The sequence below is a fragment of the Geotrypetes seraphini genome, chromosome 5, assembly GCF_902459505.1.
Source record: "Geotrypetes seraphini chromosome 5, aGeoSer1.1, whole genome shotgun sequence".
Lineage (NCBI taxonomy): Eukaryota > Metazoa > Chordata > Amphibia > Gymnophiona > Dermophiidae > Geotrypetes > Geotrypetes seraphini.
Window position 1 is genome coordinate 201,676,148 of NC_047088.1, and position 20,667 is coordinate 201,696,814.

Genomic DNA, 20,667 nt, shown 5'->3' on the forward strand with positions numbered 1-20,667 from the left:
GGAAAGTGCTACGGCAGTGGCAGGCCTCCGATTTCGACGTGGCTCCTTTTAACATTGGTGGATTCACTGCACCTGATGGAGGGAGGGAAGGAAAGGTGGTTGTGCGGCGCGGGAAGGGGGCGGCAAGGGACTAAGTTGGCCGGTAGTGCTGTTTTTCCATGAAGGAGGAACACGTGAAAAGAAAACAAAATAAAGAAAACGTTGGCCCCCGCCGAAGAAGTGGAATGTGGAGGAGGGGTGCGAGGAGCCGGAGAGCTGTATGTAAGTGTGTGCGCGCGCGTGTGTATAGCCAAGGAGGAAGTGCAGCAGGAGCAAGGAGGTGGGGAGAGTGGATTTCCCCTACTTGGATGTCAGTAAAAGCTTTGGTCCTGTGATCCTCACTCTTTTCCTGGGGCTACTGCTGGACAGAGGGGGAGCAGGACATAAAGGAGAAGAGCTACTGCTGGACAGGGGGAGGAGGGAATGGGAGGGGTGCTGCTGGACAGGGGGAGATAAAAGGAGAAGGGCTACTGCTATATGGGGGGAGCAGGGAAAGGGGGAGAGGTGTTGCTGGACAGGGAGGAGGTAAAAATAAGGGAGAAGGGCTGCTAGCACCCGTTAATGTAACGGGCTAAACAACTAGTTAGATATAAGCAGCATGTATGATCATAGCATGTTATTAAAACAACTTTAAGATATCAGTTAGTAGATAATAAACAGTTTTTTTTCATTATCCAGAGATGAAATAGTCTCATATTACCCCAAATAAGCACATTAATTCCTTCAGATTACATTTTCATGTTGGTGCTTCAGATATATTCTGAGTTTAGAGACTTTCACAATTATGTAATGGTTGTGCTTCAAAAACAGTAAGAGGCTGATTCTTTATAGGGTGGTGGTCTCATTGGCCACCTAAGAACTTGCTGTGAGAATCGCACACTAGTATCATACACAGAATCACATCTGTCTTAAAGAACAGAGGCCTCCCCACCCCCCATTTTTTGTAACTGGCACCCATGTGTTAATGTCTCTGGCACCGGTTAGAGAATCACATCTGCCTGATTGCAAAGGTACGGTCAATTAGACAAAAATAGGGCAAAAAGACTCTAAACTGCTGAGAGTAGAGTGATTAGAAGGATATCCAAAATACTCAATTTGATTCGAATTAGGTACGTACACAAAATACAATAAAGTAATCACTCACTAAAAGCTCACAATAGCTTGGTTTCAACTGTATACAACTGTTAGTGAATTAAATGCTCAGAGAAATGGAGGTGATAACAGAGGAAAAACCCCAACACTACCACCTCACCGCCCAATCATCGTGTGTTCAAAAACTTGTTGTTAGTTGTGCAACTATTTGAGATATTTTTCGTTTATGCTCTAAGGCTACACTTTTCACTCTTAGAAGCTTTATATTATAAATCAGAACAGCAAACTTCTCTTATAGCTTGCTTTTAGTGAGTGATTACTTTATTATATTTTTGATTGCAAAGGTAGGCAGCTCAGAGTCCATTAGATTCTCAACTCTTGGAGATTCAGGGGGGGAGGAACTGATCTTGGAGCTGATCCGAGGGTGCAAAGGTTGTTCAAACTTTTCGGCCTACAAAGTTTAATTGAGGGAGGCGCTCCTGGAATTAAAGTTGCCTCAAGCCTCCATAGCTCAGTGCTCGCTCATGAGCAACACTAAGGAACAGAATACAGTACCTGTTTTCCCTCACAACCAGAGATCACTAAGATGTTAAGATATCACTGGGATGTTCCCAAGGGGCCCTTAGGGGTAGCTAAGTCCATGGCTAAGCTCTACCCGATGGATGCTGAGTTCCAGCAGCGATTTGCTACACTTAAAGTGGATTCACTGGTGGTGCAAGTAACATAGTAAATGATGGCAGATCCATCCAGTTTGCCCACAATCATATTCATTCTTAAGGCAACAAACCAGTAGTTACTCATTTTACTTGCTATGTTACAGTATAAGATGTCTCCTCCACCTCCCCCTCCCCCCACCGAGATAGGTAAGACCTGTACTCAGATGATTTGAATGTGGTATAAAATACATATATAATTGCTCTTGATCCTTTTTGTCGCATATGGGACTGAGATCATAGAAGTCTGTCCAGCATTGGCTACATTGTCCCACGATTGCAGTTGCCATAACAGCTCACTGCAGCCTCCCCCTCCCCCCCGATCCATCTTGCCATATCCCGATCCATCTTGCCATATATGGGACACAGACCATAGAAATCCATCATCTTCCCCCGCTATTGAGCTTCTATTTAAGCACCACCCCTGTGCATCATAAATGAAGATATAGTTTTTGATCTGTTGAGTTTTGTGTCAAAACTATCCTATAACTGTTTGGGATCCTTTGTGTTTATCCCTTACATTTTTGAACGCCGTCACTGTTTTTGCCTCCACTACTTCCAGAGGGAGGGCATTTCAAGCATCCACCACTCTCTCTATGAAGAAAAATTTCCTGACATTACTCCTAAGTCTACCACCTTACAATCTCATATTATGTCCTCTAGTTTTATTGCTTCTTTCTCTATGAAATAGATTTTTTTGTAGATTAATACTCAAAGTATTTAAACTTTTGAATCAAATTCCTCTATCCCTTCTCTCCTCCAGGGTATACATATTCACATGTTCAAGCCTCTTCTCATAGATCTCTTGGTACAATCCCGATATAATTTTTGTCTTCTTTCTCTGGACTGCTTCAAGCTGCCTTATATCCGTAGCAAGTTACAGCCTCCAGACCTGAACGCAGTATTCCAAGTGGGACCTCACCAATTACTTGTACAGGGGCATAAACACTTATCTCTTTCTGCTGGTGATTCCTCTCTATGCAGCCCTGCATCCTTCTGGCTATGGCCGCTGTTTTGTCACATTGTTTTGCAGCCTTGAGATCTTCAGACACTATCACGCCAAGGTCCCTCTGTCTGTGCATTTCAGCTTCTCACCCTCAAGCATATACAGTTCCTTTGGATTTTTACTCCTCAAGTGCATCACTCTGTACTTCTTCGCATTAAATAACTGTCAGACAGACCATTCTTCCAATATTCACAGATCACTTAATGCTTTCTATCCCCTACTCTGTTGCAAATCTTCATGTCATCTGCAAAAAGACACACTTTTCCTTCCATTCCTTCAGAAATATCACTCACAAATATATTGAACAGAAAGGGCCCCAATACCAATCCCTGAGGCACACCACTACTCACCTTTCTTTCCTCTGAGCAAATTCCATTCAATATCACTCTTGTTGTCTGTCTGTCAACCAATTTCTAATTCAGGTCACCACTTTGGATCCTAACTTCAACCCACTAAGCTTATTGATGAGTCTCCTATGAGGAACCGTGTCAAAGGCTTTACTGAAATCCAGGTAGACTACAACTACCTGACGATATTCAGTTTGTATTTAAGATTTTACCAAGTCATGCTGAAATGTTATATTTCTTCAACTCCTCTTTAGGTAAGATCAGTAATTGGCTGTATGGTAATCATCTCAAATTGAAAGTGGATAAGAAAAAAATCATTTTGCTTTCAAGTGTTGTTCATGATTTTCCAACACTTGATTACATTTAAAGAAGAGATGATTTCATTTAAAGAAGTGACGATTTCATTTGTAAGCACACTCAAAACTTTAGGAGTATTTTTGGATACTTCTTTAAAGATGAAAGTGCATGTTTTTTATATTGTTTAAAAAAAAATCTTTTTTTAAGCTGAGGCTTTTGCGCCCTTTGAAGTTGGTGTTAACCAGTTCTAATTTTCATTTAGTTATTTAAAGTTTGATTTTTCTACATTCTGACTATTGTAATTCTTGCTAATGGGTGTTCCTAAGAAATATTTGAGATCTTTACAGGTTGCTCAGAACTCTTTGGCAAGGTTAATTACTGAACTTCTAGATTTGAACAAAGGACAGAAAGTGGGGAGGTAACTGTACATATCAACCTGTGACAGTATTGAGTTTCAAATCATGTATTCAATACAGTCATTTGATGCTGTTTGCAAGAGGTCCGGCTAAGCAGCTCTTTGAGCAATACGTTGGATTTGTGATTGCACAGTATATTTTTCCATAGATGCAAAGTGTTTCAATGCCATCTAGTGGATTGTTTACCTATACTTCTGACGCAGGCTTTATTATAGCTGAAACACGGATGGTGAAATTCTGAAAGAACCCACAACAAGATATGTTATATGGACTGATATTTATCTATGTATTGTATTGAATAAATTATTTGAAACTCAACATTGTCACAGGTTGATGTATGTACAGTTACCTCCCCACTTTCTTTTGTTGGCTTTCACCGTAGGGTTGTTGGGTCTGCTTTTTTGTGTTTACACTCACTTTCTTCTAGATTTGAACACATCACTTCTTTTCTTAAAGAATTATACTGGTTGCCGGTTGAGTATCATATTCGTTATAAATTGTTGCTACTTGTTTTTAAGATATTGGCTGGCAGGAAATCTCCAGTCAAGTAAGACTCCCTTTCTATTTATCGACCAACACAGAACTTGCGTTCCTTGAACAGTAATGCCCTGGTGGTCCCATCTGTTGGTGAAATTCACCACAGGAAGTTTATATTCTTCATGCAGGAATCACAGTTATTGAACCAATTACTTAAGCAACTGCGAAGGTTTGGTGATGTTGACTGTTTCAAGATTTGGTGAAAAAGTTTTTGTATAGGGAGATATATCAATGCTGACTTTCTAGATTTTCTTCTTTTTTTATTAAGTATTTTGAAGTTTATTAAGTAATTGCTGTTTTAATGCATTTGTCTGTTATAAATTATGTATGTTGTTGGAATCTGCCTAGAAATTTCTTCATATAAACCCTCTTCCGAACAAAGTTACCGTATTTTTCGCTCCATAAGACACACTTTTTCCACCCCCAAAAAGGGGGTGGAGAAGTGGGTGCGTCTTATGGAGCAAATACACCTCCCCTGGTACCTTTTTTAATTGGCAGTGGGCCTTTCTCGTTGCAGAGCGGCGCATAATGTAGGAGCATGACCGTTGTGCTTCCTGCTTGGTCCCGCGCCGCTCTGAGATTGGCTGCAGTTAGTTTGCGCTGCTGTTTTATTTATTTATACGTAGCGGCTTAACCAAACGGTTGCCCTTAGTTCCACCGCGGCAGTGGAGTGCAGTGGCAGGAGGAAGCGGGCACCGGTCAGGCTGCCGAAGAGCATGGGTGGGGCGGGGAGTGTCCTTCTTGGAAGGTGAGTGAGCACAAGGCCCAGGAACAGCTGCTTCTCCTGCAGAAGGTGAGCACCTCACCCGCCCTCCCTTTTCCCTCTGGCTTAGGAGCATCGTACGCACCCAGTTGATTCTGCCATTGGGAGAACTGTGGAGACCTAGCCAGGAGCCTGAGAGGGCTCGTTAGTGTTTGCTGTTAAACCAGTTTAGGGTTCCTCTTTGATGTCGGTTTCATGAGGCTTTTAGTGGTGCTAGTTCAGTGTTTATACCAGTACACAGCTTCTTCTCTTATTTAGAAGTGCATTTATCCTCTTATGAGGAAAAAAATTGACCCTATTGGTTTTCTGAAGAGATGGAATAAGGCACTGCTAAGGGTTGTACTGCAATCTCTTGTTTGTCCAAAACAATTACTAGTCTCTGTGTGGTGTGAGGCACAATCTTATACTTTTCAACCAAGCAATAAATATTTAGTGGTTAACATAGTTTAAAAAAGGTTTGGACAAGTTCCTGTAGGAAAAATTCATAGTCTGTTATTAAGACAGACATGGGAGAAAGCCACTGCTTGCCTTGGGAATGGTAGCATGGAATCTTGTTGCTATTTGGGTTTTTGCAAGGTACTAGTGACCTGGATTAGTCACTGTGGAAAGAGGATACTGGGCTAGATGGCCCATTGGTCTGACTCAGTAAGGCTATTCGTATGTTCAGTGCCCCTTTTAATATACTTTTGTATCATCATGCTTAGGTGAGGTCTCTATTTCCTTTAATTCAATATTGTTCACTCAGTCCAATAAACAGGCTCACCAGAAGCACCTACGTGTAGAAGAGGAAAAACCAAATTTTTTTTCCCTCCTCTACAGGTGGGTGCGTCTTATGGTCAGGTGCGTCTTATGGAGTGAAAAATACAGTAGTTTTTTTTAAAGTTTAGAACCTTTACTTTTGAATGAGCCCTCTCTATAGCCGCTTCAATATTAAACTGTAGCATGCAGTGATCCACTGGATGCCTTTCCAATATATACCTTGGTCAGCCAACCGAGGTCCTTCTCCAGACTTTTCTTCCGTGAATACAGAACAGAAGTATTTGTTTACACATTTGCTTTTTCCGCATCACTTTCCACATATGTGTCAGCATCTTTTACAATTTCATTTCTTGTCTCTCTCTTTTTCCCAATATACCTGAAAGTCTTGTCTCCTCTTTTTACCTCTTTAGCCATTTTTTTCTTCCACCTGCACTTTTGACAATTGTAATTTTCTCTTCACTTCTTTGAGCTTTATCCAGTATTCTTTTCTGTGTGTCTCTTTGTATTCTTTGAATGCTGCCTCTTTTGCCTTTTATTTTTTCTGTGACCAGTTTAGAGAACCATAATGGTTTCCTTTTCCTCTTGTTTTTATTAACTTTCTTTACATAGTGTTCAGTTGTCATTTTTATAGCTCCTTTCATCTTGGACCACAGTCTTTCCACTTCCCTTATATCTTCCCATCCATCAGTTCTTTCTCCAGGAACACACTCATTTTACTGAAATCAGCATGCTTGAAATCCAGGACTTTGAGTTTTCTCCATTTGTGAGCACCAGATCTAATGTTGCTCCTTCTTTCATTGGTTCCATCACCATTTGCTTGAGCAGAGCGCATTGAAGGGCATCCACCATTTCTTTGTTTCTTTCCAATTCTGCAGTCGGGATGTTCCAGCCTGCATCAGGCAGGTTTAAATCTCCTAGTAAGAGCTGCTCCCCTTTTAGACTCAGCTTATGAATATCTGCAATCAGCTCTTTGTCCAGCTTCATTGTTTGTGTTGGAGGCCTGTAGATGACTCCTGTGAGTACAGAGGTTCCATCTTCTCTCTTCACGCTCATCTATAATGCTTACTCCGTTCCCCAGGACCCCTATATTTCAGCTGATTTAATGCTGTTTTTCACATATAGTGCCACTCCTCCGCCCCTTCTGCCATCTCTATCCTTTCTAAAAAGATTATAGCCCAATATGGTTATATCCCATTCATGGGAATCATTGAACCATGTCTCTGTGGTAGCAACATATCTAATTCCGCTTCTAACATTAGGGCTTGCAGGTCCTGAAACTAAACTATGAGCATGCATGCTCATTGCTTTCCAGCAAAACTTCACTAGTATCTTCTGTATAGTATTTTGTTTACTTTTTCCCTTCCCCTTTGTTGATGGTTTTAGCATTAGCTTTCCCACTGCTGTTGCATTTTTACATTTTCTGGGAGTTTAGAAATCACAATTTCTAACACTACGGACCACCAAACAGTAGCTGAAGTGAGTCTATAATTTTTGGTTTTCCATTCTATGCTATCTGTATCTGTATTAGAAGGGGGACATTGGAAACAATATGGAATACTCTCCAAAAACTCAAAGTAGCTGTTAACAAATCTGCGCTGATGTATCTGTAATAGTAAGTAAACTGGACAATTTATCATCAGTTCAAGATATAAAATCTGAAACTTAACACAAAGGTTGATCAGATTAACAAAGAGGTAATAACTTCCTTACAAAAATTATCTGGGAACTTTGTTAAAGACAATATAACTTTTCAGAGGAAATTTGAACAAATTGAGAATTTTAATAGAAGACTTAATTTGAGAATACTTAATTTTCCAAAATTAGTAGGGGTCACGCCTGTGGATATGCTTAAAATATTTGATGGAAAATCTGAAATTTATCCCAGAGTCAGTTCCTCCATTAAATCGTGTATACTATTTACCTAAAAAGCCAGAAGCTCCAACAACATCTATTAACTATTCCGTCTTTAAAAATAATAGGGACCAGGAGATCTACCATTTTTTCGGTCATAGCACCTCAGCTCTGGAACAATTTACCACTATTTATACGTAATGAACCTTCTTTAGAAAAATTTAAGCGTTCCCTTAAAAGCTTTCTGTTCAAGGACGCATTCAATAAATAGAAAATATTACCTACAAATATTAAATCCCAGTTTTTAATGAGTGTTATGTGTAAGTCGCCATAATGCTCTATTTCACTTTATATCTTGGATTTGAGATCCTACCATATGTTTTCCATGACCCCTCCATATATGTTTTTTTTTTCCTTAAATGTTTCTTTTTCTTTTCTTAAAAACAAATTTGTAGTTCACCCCTTTTGCCTTTTGTACCAATTTGTAATAGAATGCCAAAATTTGTCTATTATCTTGTTTTGTCCTCCCCAATTTGTTAATTGTTATTTTAAAAACAATTGTTATACGCATTGAAATATATGATATTGCATAGATAACAAATCCCAATAAAACTTGGAAACTTGAAACTTACTGAAATGAATCAAGATGATGATCCTCAATTAATGGATTTAAATAACATAACAGAAATTTTGGAAAATTCCTCTGTTCAAATTGACTCTCAATCTACCATGTTAATATCCTTTGTCTTTGAACAGGATTTAAATGCAGTGATGAGAATGTGAATTGTTTTGAAAATGCATAAATAAATAAGAAAAAAAAAAAGAAAAGTTGCTGCTACTCAGAATGGTCGGTGGTAAAAGGAATTAAGGGAGACTAAAGGCCCTTTGGCTGGATACCATCAAGAATAACACAAGAATGAACATCAAGCAATTGAAAGAAGTTGTGGAAAACAGGGAAGCAAGGCGAGGACTAGTCTACAGAGTATCCAAGGGCTGGACATGACTTAATAGATAGTAGTAGTAGGAGAAAAAAACTTTTTTAAAGCAGTGAGAAATAACCAGGCACCAAATCACACCAGAGCTATGCAGATATTAGCCAAAGATGAAAAATACTAAATATTTGCTAGCCAAATCAATGAAATAATAGATAGTAGTAGTAGGAGAAAAAAACTTTTTTAAAGCAGTGAGAAATAACCAGCCACCAAATCACACCAGAGCTATGCAGATATTAGCCAAAGATGAGAAATACTAAATATTTGCTAGCCAAATCAATGAAATCTGTAGAATAAAAAGAAGCAATGAACTTAGGGCTGGATGCACTAAAAATGGTCGTTAAGACCATGTGGGTCGCTGTAGGCCGATATTTTTTTTTTTTGTCTGATTTCCAAATGGCAATTGATGCTCAAACAGCTTCCCATGCAAATTAGTTTTGTGGAGGTCTGCCATAATACCACCCCATCAGTCATTGGAGAACTGATTCTGACGTGCGCAGGTAGTAATCTAATAGAGCAATAGACTATGAAGCAGGGAGGCTGGGATTCCATTCCCCCTTCTACCACTGATATGTCTTAAAATGACATTGGGCAAATTGCTTCATCTTTCATTGTTTGAGGTCCAAACTTAGTTTTTAAAATTTGGGGGGTAGAGATCTATCAACTAGATGTGAACTTCCATTTCCCGGGAAACCTAAACCTCTGTTTAGCTGCAGAAGATAACATAGTATGTTCCAGTTTGAACTGAATTACATAGTGGTGTTGATAAAGAAATGTAAGTGTATCCTATCCTTGATTTAAATGTGATCTCTATGGAAAACTGTACAGTTTAAGAATTAGCCTCTGTTCACAGAAAAACGTCCTCACTGATGAGACTGGTTGATCTATAGCTCAGTTTAGGAGCTATAGATTAACCGATGGGGATGGAAAGGACAAACCATATGAGGACTTTTCAATGTAGCCAACTATTGAATCTTCCAAAATATGTAATGCTGCTGCTTAATTTAAATGTTCTCTATGACAGATGGCAAAACAAATATTTTTTCCAAAGTATATGTTTGATTTGAGAGGTTTGTGCCATGACCATCTTAATTGCCTTTCTTTGGAATTTTGCTATTTTCCTAAATCTACTACTTTCATAACAGTATGGTATGTTTTTTTTTTTTTTTAATGAGCTGTTTAATGTATTGATTGTGTACCAGTACTATAGGATAGTGCTAACAAGGTCTTATTTTTCTTTTGCATCATTTGTAGACGAACTGTGATCTTAGAAGACAAATAGATGAACAACAAAAATTACTTGAAAAATATAAAGAAAGGTTAAACAAGTGCATTTCAATGAGTAAGAAACTTCTAATAGAAAAGGTGAGTTAAAATATTAATATATTAAAAAATATATTTTTAAGATTTATTTTTGTTCTATACCTATGTATATTCATTTATAAACTCTCAAACGAAGTTGAATGTGTTACTATTTTGGTTTTTCTAGAGCACACAGGAAAAACTGGCCAGTAGAGAAAAGAGCATGCAGGATAGATTGCGGCTAGGTCACTTCACAACCGTTCGACATGGTGCTTCTTTTACTGAACAGTGGACAGATGGCTTTGCATTTCAGAATCTTGTCAAGTTAGTTACTACTATATTTTTTTTTTTAAGTAATTTGTTGTGATTTTAACTGATATTATGTTATCTAAAAATTACTTATACTTGAAAATTGAATTTTTTTTTATATAACTCATACAAAGAGCGAATGCAGTTTTAACACATTATAACCTTGTCTGCTCCTAGCCAAACAAAACATTTCAGAACTCTGCATACCAAATATTGTCTAAAACATACCACATCGTCATGTTTACCCCCTCTAGCATCCTCCCTTGTCTTCCTTGCCACCCTTCAACAGAATACAGACCCTATTTCAGTGCTTCCCCATCTTTTTATGGTTGTGATTCCATGATTGAAGCCAAATAAAATTGCATGACCCTCTGGAGGTGAAACATAATGTGCACCTATGGAGTGCCCACCTATGTTGTGACCCCAATGGTAGGTCTTGTGATCTCAATTGGGTTTCCGACCCACATTTTGGGAAGCTTACCCTATTTTAATTGGAACCACACTCTATGCCAAGTCTTGTATAATCTCCACTTTTTGTGGAATCTGTCCCTTTCCCAATTCTTAAAAGCTGTAATCTTACTTGTTTAGTATACATCCTCCATTTCTCTGATAACAGCTGAGACATGGGGACAATATATCATGGTGCCAATGATGTGCCATTAGATCCCTTTCCATAGCAAAAGACAGCCTGTTGTTCACATCCATCAGAGGGATGGACAATGAAGTTTAGCTAGAGAATGACATGGCGACAAATTTTTCCCCGCCTCTGCGGGGATTCATTCTCCCATCTCCGTGAGTTCTTTTCCTGTCCCTACCCCATTCCTGCAAGCTCCAGCCTCATCTGCACAAGCCTCAAATACTTTGAAATCATAAGTGTTTGAGGTCTAAAGGCCTCAAACATGGTTAAGGCAGGGACAGGAACAACGACAAAACTCACGGGGATGGGGTGGGAAAATTGAGTTCCTACGGGGACAAATTTGTCCCCGTGTCATTCTCTAGTTTTAGCCACCTCCAGAAATTTTTTCCATTCTTCCTTGCTCCTTTAGACCCCAAATTTAGTCTCCCTTGCTACCATTAATGAAAGCTTCTCATCATTCCTTGCCACTAATCCCTATGGATCATTGATAAAAGCTCTTTGGTGCTCTTACGACTTGTGTACAGCTCCTCAAACCCTGTTGAGGGCCCATCCAGTCCAACAACAAGCACTTTTACCGCTTTACTCCAATTCATACTGTACTCATTCCACTCTTCTGGGCGAGGGTAAATGCTCCTTAACAAAAATGAATGTTTGCAGCAGATGAATATACCTAAAATCCTTGCAAAAGGCACAAATGGATACTTTCAAGAGTAATTAGTGGTATCATATTAGACATAAAAGCATGATGATAGAATGATATACAGTGCTCCCCCGGTCATTCGCAGGCGGCGATTCGTGGTCCCGATCATTCACAGTATTTTCCGATCACGAATGACCGGACAAGAAAGGGCAGCCAGAGCGGCAGGAGAGAGTAGCTGGAGCACTGGCGAGTGAAGGAAATCACTCGCAGTATATTCAAACCGCCTCTTCCTGCACTAAAGTCGGGCCTCACCAATCAGAAGCTGCGTGTCAAAGCAGCTCCTGATTGGTGAGGCCAGACTTTGGTGCAGGAAGAGGTGGTCGGAGCATACCGCGAGTGATTTCCTTCACTTGCCAGCGCTCCGGCTGCCCTCTCCTGTCTCCCCCACTAAAAACCATATTTGCGGTTTTTCAAGATTCGCAGGGGTTCCTGGAACGGAACCCCCGTGAATATCGGGGGAGTACTGTATAACATTTTTATGTATAATCACCTACCCAAAAAGGTCTCTAATATCTTTATTCGATAATCTACATAAGCAGATGTGGCTAGTGTTCAGGGAAAAACATATGTCCTTAAAAGGCATGACTTATGCGGGAGTCAAAGCAATTATTTCTATATATGAAGAGTTCATGATTTTCTGAGATATGATCCCATTTGGGTACAAACTTGATCCAAATACAAATTCTTTCCATAAATGCTATGTTCAAGTAGTATTAATAACAGCACTTTCCTTTTAGATGGAACACTATAAAAATCATTTTGTATATATACATCTCTCTCTCATATTTATAAAGCGTAAAAGACATCCCAGAATAAGCAGGCAGCATATTCTTACATGTGGGTGACATCATCCACGGAGCCTGGTATGAAGAGTCCACAAATACATTGTTGCTTTAAAAACTTGAAGACCGCCACACTGCACTTGCTTGAATGCCTTCCCACCCACTGTCCGATCACAAGACCATCTCTTCTTAGTTTTAACACATGCATCACACTCTGGGTCAACTTCACATGCATGTGGTTCAAGCTGCATATGATGCATTTTAAATGTCCTCTAGAGTCACTGCATTCTCGATGGCGATGCACCGTCTGGCCTGGCTCCACACCATATCTACACCGAATCTACAAGATCGACTGGCCAACATCCCATGCCAGGGCAATGAGTTGTTTGATGACTCTATTGAGGCAGCTACAAAGCGCCTATCTAAACATGAGAAGTCGTTTGCTTCCATAATCAAGCCAAAGCCTTCCACCGCTAAGGGTTATAGGCCTCCTCCATCTTACGTTTTCCTCAAAAGCCAGCACCCTATTCAAGGCTACCTCAACCTCAGACCCCTGCTGCACCCAAGGCCTCTCAGTCTTTTTGACCATCTAACACAGAGCATAACCTCAATCGTTCTGCCTCTGTCCTCTCCTCTCCCCATTGGTGGTCGTCTCCATCATTTTTACCAACAATGGAAACTAATTACATCCGACCTCTAGGTCCTCACAATAATCAGGGAAGGTTGTTCTCTTCACTTCCTTCAGGTTCCACCAGATCTTCTCCCAAGAGAGTATCCTTCCAATCCGTCGTACACCACCCTTCTTCTTCAGGAAGCCCAAGCTCTGCTTCGTCTCCGTGCCATCGAGGAAGTTCCTCTGGAACAGCAGAGTGCAGAGTTTTACTCCCATTACTTCCTTGTCTCGAAGAAGACGGGGGATCTGCGACCTATTTTGGATCTCACAACTCTCAACAAATTTCTTTTCTCTAGCATTCTAGTATCCCCTTCTATATCACAACGATTGGTTATGCTCTCTGGATCTCAAAGAGGCTTACACTCACATTCCCATTCATCCAACCTCTCGCAAATCTCTCAGATTTCGTGTGGGAAATCACCATTTTCAATATGGAGTGGTACCCTTCGGCATGGCATCATCTCCCAGAGTGTTTACCAAGTGCCTAGTAGTGGTAGCAGCAGCTCTGCGCAACCATGGTCTTCAGGTTTTTCCTTACCTGGACGACTGGCTCATCAAGGATGCAACTTCTCAGGGGGGTTATTGTAGCGACCCAACGGACTATTTGGTTTCTCCAAAATTTGGGGTTCGAAATCAACTTTCCAAAATCCCAACTACAGCCCTCTCAGACTCTACAGTTCATTGGAGCTGTACTGGACACTTTGCAACTCAGAGCATTCCTTCCTCAATAACGTCAGGATGCTCTCATCCAACTTTATCAAAATGTGTCATCCCTCACTTCACTCTCAGCGAGACACATGATGGTTCTCCTAGGTCACATAACCTCTACAGTTCATGTGACTCCTTTTGCCAGACTTTACCTCAGAATTCCTCAGTGGACCCTGGCATCTCAGTGGGCGCAGGCTTTTTGACCCACTCTCTCAGCACATTACAGTAACTCCTTCATTGAGACAGTCTCTCCACTGGTGGATGCTCTCTTCCAATCTTTCCAGAGGTTTACTGTTTCAAACGCCCCCTCATCAGAAGGTCCTCACGACAGATTCCTCGACCTATGCTTGGAGCTCATCTCGATGGGCTCCATACTCAAGGGCATTGGTCCAGCACAGATTGTCAGTGTCACATAAATCTGTTGTAACTCAGAGCGATCTTCAATGCTCTCAAAGCTTTTCAGCATCTTCTTCACGATCAAGTAGTCCTCATTCGTACAGACAATCAAGTAGCCATGTACTATGTCAACAAGCGGGGAGGAACAGGATTTTTCACTCTTTGCCAGGAAGCTCAGAAAGTTTGGAATTGGGCAATTCTTCACAACACCTTTCTGAAAGCGGTCTACATTCAAGGAGAGAAAAACTGTCTGGTGGACAAATTGAGTTGTCTTCTGCAACCTCAAGAATGGATGCTCAATTCGTCACCTCTCCATCAAATTTTTTCTCAGTGGGGAACTCCTCACATAGATCTCTTTGCATCTCCCCACAACAACAAACTGCCTCAGTTCTGCTCCAGGATATACTCTCCTCACCGTCTGGAAGCAGATGCTTTTCTTCTGGAATGGACGAATCAGTTTCTGTATGCATGTCCTCCATTCCCTCTGATTCTCAAGACACTCATCAAACTCAAACATGCTCCTTGGTGGCCCAGACAACCGTGATTCTCCCTTCTACTTAAAATCAGCAGTAGGGAGCCATTTCTTCTACCAGTATTTCCATCTCTGGTTACTCAGAGTCAGGGGACTCTGCTTCATCCCAACCTGCAGTCCCTATACCTGACAGCTTTCAACATAATTGCCAATTTCCAGTTCTCTCAATCTGTCAAGGACATTTCAGAGCAGAGATCTCAAAGTCCCTCCCTGAGGGCCGAAATCCAGTCGGGTTTTCAGGATTTCCCCAATGAATATGCATTGAAAGCAGTGCATGCACGTAGATCTCATGTACATTCATTGGGGAAATCCTGAAAACCCGACTGGATTGCGGTCCTCAAGTAGGAACTTTGAGACACTTGTTTTAGAGGCTTCTAGGAAGCCTACCACTAGACAATGTTACAATCAGAAATGGACTAGATTTTCTGCTTGGTGCACCATTCATCACAAGGAGCCTTAATCTACTTCCTTGTCTTCAGTTTTGGATTACCTGTTGCATTTATCTCAATCAGGCCTCAAATCAACATCCATTCAAGTCCATCTCAGTGCAATTGCTGCTTTCCATCAGTCTATAGAAGGGAAACCCCTCTCTGCTTATCCTGTGCTTTCCAGATTTATGAAAGGACTTTTCAATGTCAAGCCACCTCTCAAACCGCCTCCAGTGGTTTGGGATCTCAATGTTGGTTCAAATGGAGGCTTGCTCAGTTGATGAAGCCTCCATTTGAACCAATGTCTTCGGCTCATCTGAAATATTTTACTTGGAAAGTGGTTTTTCTCATTGCTCTCACGTCTGCTCGCAGAGTCAGTGAGCTACAAGCTTTAGTAGCGGACCCACCCCACCTTTCACAGTATTCCCTTCCAATCACCGAACAATTCCCACTCTGGGAAACTTCTACCGCATTACTACTAGATTCCTTGACTCCAAAATCTGATAAGAAGCCCACCTCTAATCAATGCTCTAAAAAAAAAAAAACATCACCCCTGGTACAATGAAAAATTAGCCCTTCTCCGACGCCAACTCCGGTCAGCCGAAAATAAATGGCGCAAGACCCGCCTTAACAACCATCTAATCCTATTTAAAGAAAAATCCTACTATTATAAAAAAACTATCCTACAAACTAAAAAAGACTACTATTCCAAGCTCATCTCATCTACCCATAACACATCCACCCTCTTCAGTTTAGCACAGTATCTTTCAAAATATTCCCAAAAAAAAACAAAACCCCCCTATCTCTTCTTTACCATCAGCAATAGAACTTTCACAATTCTTCGACACAAAAATCAAAGATATAAGATCACTATTAGGTCCCTCATCTTCTACTTCATCCTCTCAAATTTCGGATAACTCAATACAACTACCTTTTAGCTCCTTTGCTAAATTCAACATGCCCTCTTTATCTCATCTATTTCTTACCTTACAATCTCTTAACTCCTCTAATAATTCTACGGAAAGTATTCCTCCTTTTCTTCTCAAAAAATTCTATTCTTTTTTCGGGCCATATCTGTGGGAAATGATTTCCAAATCTTTCTCCGACTCCTCTGTTCCGACCGCTTGGAAAACAGCTCTTGTTTTCCCAAAGCTTAAACAATACAATACAGATCCTACCCTACCTAAAAACTATCGCCCTATAGCCAATCTACCTCTAATCTCTAAACTTACTGAAAAAATTATTCACTCTCAATTAACAGAATTTTTCGACAAAACTCACGCTCTTCATCCTTGTCAAACTGGATTTCGTTCTTCATACTCCACGGAACTATCCTTACTAGGTCTTATTTCAACTATACATTACTATCATGAACATCAGAAATCTGTTATTTTAATATCTCTAGACTTATCTTCAGCCTTCGACACGATTGACCCTTCTCTTCTTCTGTCCAGATTAAAAGACTGTGGTATCACAGGCAATGCCCTTTCCTGGTTTATATCCTATTTTCATGAACGCTGCTCCAAAGTCCAAGTAAAAAACGAAACCGCTCCAACCATACCACAAACATTTGGAATTCCACAAGGTTCTATTTTATCTCCCTTACTTTTCAACATATTTCTATCTCCTTTTCTTACTTTGGCACAGTCTATAGGATTTACAATATACGCCTACGCCGACGACATACAGCTCCTTCACCCTATCAATACCTCCAACATCTCAGACATAAATCAAATAAACAATAAATTAAATACTATAAGTGACTGGTTATATTCAAATAAACTCTCACTTAACGTTGAAAAATCTTGCGGGCTTCTTCTACCAATAAAAACATCTGAATCACTATTAGGAACAATATTAATCAAATCTCGACCTCTCCAAATTGAAAACAAAATAAAACTTCTTGGTGTTATACTTGATAGAGAACTTACTTTTCACGACCACATAAGTTCGGTCGTAAAAAACTGTTTTTTTAAACTCCGTACCATTAGATCACTATGCCCTTTACTAGACACTGACTCAATTAACATACTGATACATTCCCTAGTCATTTCCCACCTAGACTACTGCAACTCTCTTCTAAACGGACTTCCTCAAAAAGAGCTCCGACGTCTTCAATTAATACAAAATTCTGCCATAAAACTAATATACAAAAAAGGAAAATTTGAACATGTTACTCCTCTACTCAAAGAAGCCCACTGGCTCCCTATCACCCACCGCATAACCTACAAAATCATTCTACTCTCATTTAAAATTAAACATTCCCATCAACCACTATTCCTCGATAAACTACTAATTCCACAATGTTCCCCTCGCACACTAAGATCTACTGACCAAAAACTCCTTTTCATTCCTTCTCTCAAAGATTTCTACTACACCCGAAAAACTAACTTTGCAGTAACCGCTCCTACACTATGGAACTCTCTTCCACAATACCTTCGGGACGAACAAAATTTAATTAACTTTAAGACTGGCTTAAAGACCTTCTTATTCCAAGACGCTTATGACCGTCCCTAGATCCCTTTCTCTCTTTTTACTTCGCCTTTTTAATATAAGTAAGTGATCACTCCAACAATGCTACCATACCCCACTTGTTCAATCCTTCCCCCACCCTTTCCTATTTTAACTAATTTATGTAACTTCTCCCTTCCTTCCCCTCTTATCCTCACTTTCCAGTTAGTCTAGTTAATGTCATTTTCGTTCACTTCATTATATTTAAATTATTATTTACTTTTTTTATATTTTGTAAACCGGCCAGATATTCATTTGATGGTCGGGATATTAAAAAACTAATAAACTTGGAAACTTGGACAAGATGGTCTTCCGTACTCTTCCTAAATTCTTACCAAAAGTTATTTCAGAATTTCATCTCAATCAATACATTGTTTTTCCAGTGTTTTTTCCAAAACCTCATTCTCATCCTGGAGAAACAGCACTTCATACTCTGGACTGTAAGCAGAGTATGGCTTTCTACTTGCAAAGGACTAAGCCACAGAGGTCTTCTCCTCAACTTTTTGTCTCCTTTGATCCAAACAAATTGGGACATCCAGTTTCCAAGCGAACCATTTCCAACTGGTTGGCTGTTTGCATCTCTTTCTGCTATGCTCAGGCTGGACTGCATCTAGAGGGTTGAGTCACAGCCCATAAAGTTAGAGCCATGGCGGCATCTGTAGCTTTCCTTAGATCTACTCCTATTAAGGAAATCTGTAAAACTGCCACTTGGTCCTTGGTTCATACATTCACCTCTCATTTTTGTCTTGATTCTTTTTCCAGACGGGATGGCCGCTTTGGCCAGGCAGTATTAGAAAATATATTCTCCTGAATTGCCAACACTCCCACCATCCCATTCTGGTTAGCTTGGAGGTCACCCAAATGTTGAGAATATGCTGTCTGCTTGTCCTGGGATAAAGCACAGTTACTTACCATAACATGTATTATCCAGGGACAGCAGGCAGATATTCTCACAACCCACCCACCTCCCCTGGTTGGCTTCTTAGCTAGCTATCTGAACTGAGGAGAAGCTGAGGAGATGCGCGTCCTACGTCTGGGGAGGAAGGCACTCGCGCATAAGCGGTGCAGCAGTCGTGAACTTTCTAAAAGTTCTTCAAGCAAGTCTACTTGTGAGGCTGTCCACATCGGGGCTCCGTGGATGACGTCACCCGTATTTTGAGAATATCTGCCTGCTGTCCCTGGATAACACCTGTTATGGTAAGTTACTGTGCTATTTCGCTCGTATGGCTCTCATGTACAGTACTCCCCTGATATTCGCGGGGGTTCCGTTCCAGGAATGTTGAAAAATCATGAATACGGATTTTAGCAGGGGAGACAGGAGAGGGCAGCCTAAGTGCTGGCGAGTGAAGGAAATCACTCGCGGTATGCTCCGACTGCCTCTTCCTGTACTAAAGTCGGGCCTCACCAATCAATCAATCCTTCTAAAACTCAGCAAAAATGGGGGACCCATCACACTACAGATCTTTCCAACCTTGCTAACACAGAATGAGGGTTCACTGCTCCAGCCCAATCTACATTTGTTAGTATTCACAGCATGATATCTCTCTCCCAACAATTAGATACCTTGATACTTTCTGCACAAGAGTTTGCCATTATCAAAGCTTCTAGAATACCATCCACTCACTGCTGTTACCGTTTCTAGTTGACTCGCTTCACAATCTGGTGTGATCATCACTCGCTGGATCCAGTCACTTGTCCACTACCTTCGGTGCTTGAATATCTCCTGCACCTTTCCAACCCTGATCTTAAGACTACTTCGGTCAGAGCTCACCTTAGTGCTATCAATGCTTCCCATTCGCCAATAGACAAGAAGCCATTGTCTGTTCATCCTCTGTTTTCTAGATTCATAAAAGGACTGTTGCATATCAAGCCACCTCTCGGACCTCTTCTAGAGGCATGGGATCTTAATATAGTACTTTCCACTTTAATGAAACCTCCCTTTGAACCGCTCTTGACTTCATCTCTCATGCATCTGACATGGAAAGGAGTATTCCTCATATTTATCTCATCTGCATACATAATCTGTAAACTTCAAGTGCTAGTGTTGGATCTACCTTTTACGAAATTCTACCAAGACAGGGTAGTTCTCCATACTCATCCAAAGTTCCTCCCCATGGTTGTCTCGAAATTTCATCTGAACCAGACTATATAGTTCTACCTGTATTCATTCCAAGACCACATTCTCACCCTGGTGAAGCTGCACTACACATATTGGACTGTAAACGAGCCCTCGCGTATTACCTGGCTTGGACTAAGCTTCACGGAACCCAGCTGTTATCTTTTGATCCAAACAGACTTGGAGCGCTTGTCACTAAAAGAACCATTTCAAAATGGCTGGTGGACTGTATATCGTTTTGCTGTGCTCAGGCTGGGCTGATGCTTGTGACTATACACATAAAGTGCGAGCAATGGCGACTACAGTAGCTCACCTACGTTACACTCCCAATAAAGACATCTGCAAAGCAGCCACTTGGAGGAGGTGGTGACGGAGACTACCATTCTGGGTTTCAAGTGTAAGTTGGATGTATACCTCCTTGCAAAACATATTGATGGATACGGGTAACCAGGGTCTCCATCTGGGAGCACCTGGCTTGGCCTCCGCGTGTGCGGGTCGCTGGAATAGATGGACCTAGGGTCTGATCCGGCGTAGGCGTTTCTTATGTTCTTATGTTCTAATCCATATCTTCATGTCTCATTGCTTCCCTTCAACCTGTTTGGGTTTAGCTTGTTTTCCGTTCCTTAGCTAGGGAGTTCCACATGTAAGAATATGCTGTCTGCTTGTCCTGGGATAACGCACAGTTACCTGTAACAGGTGTTACCCAGGGACAGCAGACAGATATTCTTACAACCCTCCCTCCTCCCCTAGTTGGCTTCTTA

The 20,667-nt window shown here is 40.8% G+C and overlaps 1 protein-coding gene across 6 annotated transcripts in view; it reads left to right on the forward strand.

Moving 5' to 3' along the window:
• TLK1 (tousled like kinase 1) overlaps positions 1–20,667 on the forward strand; it is a 281,093-nt gene that overhangs the window by 125,657 nt on the left and 134,769 nt on the right. For all 6 annotated transcript variants that reach the window (XM_033947201.1, XM_033947199.1, XM_033947200.1 and 3 more), the window contains exons 9-10: positions 10,067–10,177; positions 10,302–10,438. In XM_033947201.1, the coding sequence (XP_033803092.1) occupies positions 10,067–10,177; positions 10,302–10,438 (248 nt within the window). The remainder of the gene's footprint in view (positions 1–10,066; positions 10,178–10,301; positions 10,439–20,667) is intronic.